General features: G+C 34.1%; 1 protein-coding gene across 6 annotated transcripts in view; it reads right to left on the reverse strand.

Annotated features, from left to right (window-relative positions):
• LOC106463024 (coiled-coil domain-containing protein CG32809-like) overlaps positions 1-3,952 on the reverse strand; it is a 117,566-nt gene that overhangs the window by 44,461 nt on the left and 69,153 nt on the right. For 5 of the 6 annotated variants that reach the window (XM_022390432.1, XM_022390431.1, XM_022390434.1 and 2 more), the window contains exon 12: positions 2,908-3,009. The exons of the other annotated variant lie outside the window; for it this stretch is intronic. In XM_022390432.1, coding sequence (XP_022246140.1) covers positions 2,908-3,009 — 102 coding nt within the window. The remainder of the gene's footprint in view (positions 1-2,907; positions 3,010-3,952) is intronic. 6 annotated transcript variants of the gene reach the window in all.

A 3,952-nucleotide genomic window follows, 5' to 3' on the forward strand; every position in this document is an offset into this window, starting at 1 on the left:
GCTTTCTTTGTTCTTTTTTTGCATTTTTTTAAAGTCGATTATGTTGCTGTGTTCCTAAATGTGGAAGGCTATAGCCGATGGGTTTGTAGCACATTTTAAGATTTCTCTTTTATGTTTCTTGAACCTTACCTATAACGGCGTCGTGTCTCTCTTCAATATATTGTTTACTAACTGGAGTACCCGTCCCCTGGACGGAAGTAATGTAAATTCGTGATTAAGGAAAGATTATCTTAGGACATGAAAAGTTGCTTCCCTTACATGTAATTGTAAAAAAACGCCCATAAAAACTGCAAAATACAGAATGTGAAACCGCAAGTTTACAAATACCTCCTTACGGACCCAACAAACCTTCATGCCAAATGTGGTGAAGATTCATCAACAGGGGGCGAAGCAGTGATGAAAAAACGCTCATAAAAATAGGAAAACTTAAAATTTGTATGTACCCCTGTATGGACCAATTTTGGTGAAGATCCATCCACACCCTGTGAAGTAGTTACATGGATAGGCAACAGGCAACACTATTATATTTATATGGATGTTACCCACACCAACTGCTATAAACGATGTTCTTTATGAGAGGACTGGAAATTGGGTATTTCACTTTCGTAAGTCTGTCATGTAGTGAATGAGGACTTGTGAAGACTACGGTGATGTTGAGTTTATTCACTATTCTTCGAAGTTTTCCCCGAGGCCTGCTATATAAGGGAAAAAATGCCCATTTCTTGCCGTTGCGATCGTCAAGTTGTGGTTCATTAGTAGTTGAGACAGGTTGACCATATACGTTGTATCGTTCTTTTGAGAAACAGTTATTCTTGAAAATCTTCTCAAGATGTTTAAGTTTTTCATCTAGGTAGAAAGAGGAACACATATTCACAGCTCAAGATTTTAGTATTTTAATAATTCCTGTTTTGACAGAAATTGTATAACATGAATGAAAGCATAAATATTTATTTGTTTGAGCACCTTTTCGGTAAAGCTCCGCATGGTCAGGTGGTTAGGGCGCTTGAGGGTCGCTGGTTTGAATTCCCGTCCTACCAAACATACACGCCCTTGCAGCCGTGAGTGCGTTATAATGTGACGGTCAATTCCACTATTCGTTGGTAATAGAGTAGTCCAAGAGTTGGAGGTGATGACTAGTTGCCTTTCCTCTTGTCTTTCACTGCTAAATTAGGGACGGCTAGCGCAGATAGCCCTCGTGTAGTTTTGCGCGAAATTTAATACTAACAAACTTTCTGATAAACGTTGGTTGTCAGCTTTCCTTGGCTCGTGACCTTGTGAGCCAGAACATCAAGGAAACAAAAAATATTATTGACTTAAAGTTCCATGAAACAGTTTATGTTGCTAATTGGCTGCTCAGGTGATCATGAAAGGGTTTGAGTCCCTTTTCTTCATGGATCCATACAACAAATCGTTCACGTATCTTATCCGTATACGAAGTTGATGAAGATACGGTGTTACAACGGTTTGTTCAAAATGTTGCATTAATATTTCTACTACTACAGATGATGAAGATGAACCCACTGTCTAACATTTAGTAAAAGCGACCATTCCAGTGGTAGTAATTTGAATCAAGAAAATGTCTAACAAGTTCATGATGTCTGGGATACTGATGGACGTTCTTGTTGAAAATTAGACGTCGTCACTCAACCGTCTATGTAATTATTTTCGTGATATCCTTGGCACGTACCTTGACAAAAACAAAACTACGTCCAGGCTAGCCATGATATAGTCTTTGGATATGAAAATGTGGTCAACGAATTCTTGTGAGTTTTAATAGAATATGCCGAATCTAACGTTAGAAAGAAATTTGACTGTTTTGTAAGTTGACGAACCCATGTATTCTTCAAATATATCTTTTGTAACCTGAACATCTTATTTTTCTATATAATACCTATGATTGCGCTTTTTTCTTGTATCTATTATATCAAAGTAATCGTTTGATCTTGAATATTTTTAAACAACAATGTATATTGTTATACAGTTACAATACCAATATCTTGATTATTGAATTTATGTACAAGTTTAAATCATTTTCTGTCTATTCTGTACTTGTCGTAATTCATTTTAAGCACTTTCTACATAGTTTAATAACTTTAATACTAGATGTGATGTATTGTTAGGATTGTTACTTAGACACCTGTGTTTAAAAGATGTTTCATAGATAAACGGATTTTTATTATTAATTACATTGTTGCCCGATGTAGGATCCGTTAAGAAGGCCGAGGACTCGCAATTAAAACTAAATTATGTGATGTAGAGAACAGACCGTGCATATTTTTTACACAATTATTTACCAACGTTATGTGTTAAAAAATCATTCATAGTATCTGTTTAGTTGGAGTTCTGAAGTGCATTTCACATAAACATTCATTATTAATAGTATATGTTAACTTAATCTGGAGTCCTGAAGTGTATCCTGTAAACGTTCATAATTAAGAGTATCTTAAATTAGTGTTTTCCATAAAGTTTCATCATAAACACCATTCTTAATTTAATTTAGTTTTCCCTCAATTAGTAATTGCATTTAAACCAAACTTGGCGTAGTAGTCTTTGTAAAACCGAGGAAAAAATAATCAAGAAAGAATTAATCCAGTCATTGAATAACTATGCATTAATATGTGTTCCTCGAAAATATTGATTACGAGTCAGTTTCATGATTGTAGCAGCATGTTGGATAACACACCATGTAACCTGAGAACATAACTCACACAAGTAAGAACTGGCCTATTATATGATATTATCTGAAGAGTTTCAGCTCCGATCTTTCTGTTGTCGAAGTCTTGTTGACAAGATACGTGTTTGACAGGAAAGAAACGTTAGATAATAGAGTAGGAATGCTAGAAGCAGATCAAAGGAGCGAAGCATTGAAAAAAAGCCAGAGAAATATAGTAGAAGGAATATATATACCTTTAGGAACTTCGTAACGCTTGAGTTTCGCTGACGCAGAAAGTAAAGAGGTAGGCTTAGGGGGAGGTTTGGGTTTACCACCTGGAGATCGGTCATCTATATCTGAGGGTCAAAGTTCAGAGGTGAAAAAATAAGAATAATGGTAAATTTTACATTTCAAATTATCTAGCATATCAAAAAAAATGTTTGGTAAACGAAAGAAATAGTCCACGAAAATAATATCATACGCCTACACTACTTTATGGAGCCTATTTACCGGGTATCGAATTACACAGGAACATTTTCTACATTTTTATCCAATATATGTTATTGTTTCTTACTGACATAAGATTTCAGAATCGTTTGGACTGCAAAACACACTGCCTATATGCAGTGACCTTCTTACGAGACACTAGAATATATATTTCACTAAAATACTCATTTCAACTCAAACTATTAATATTAGTTATTTACTAAAATAACAGTGAATGGTAAAATGTAGAATTAATCCTTATATTACCTGAAACCTATGGACATTTCAAATATAATAAAATATTAAGAATGACTGGAATATTCAAGTATTAGGATTCATTATTTTACAACCATATTAACGAGAAACATTTTGAAACTATTATGACTATGTTATAATTTGTATTATTTATCACTTGTGAATGACTAATACAATACTATACAAATAATGGTTTTGTATTAATTGCATTTAAGAGACAACTAAACGCAGGCGAACAAATCCTTACACGATTTAAAACGGGCAATAAAGAATAAAAGATGAAGATGGAAGTTTAAGATATAAATATGTTAGATATACTTAGACTGAAATATAGAAAAACTATAACGTACACAGTTATCTCGTAGTAGCAGTATGACAGTTCGATAACACACTTTAGTAACACAGTAATATAATTCTTCAATTACTCAATAACATAATAATATGGTAGCGTAAGGTGGGGTAAGACGGTCGGTCACCTTAACTTTGAATGCGATTTTCGTTATTGTTACGTCTCTGGTCGTTTGTTAATTTACCGTAAAAATTCTTTCTGAAGAAGTT

This window comes from Limulus polyphemus, unplaced genomic scaffold (genome assembly GCF_000517525.1).
Source record: "Limulus polyphemus unplaced genomic scaffold, Limulus_polyphemus-2.1.2 Scaffold1304, whole genome shotgun sequence".
Lineage (NCBI taxonomy): Eukaryota > Metazoa > Arthropoda > Merostomata > Xiphosura > Limulidae > Limulus > Limulus polyphemus.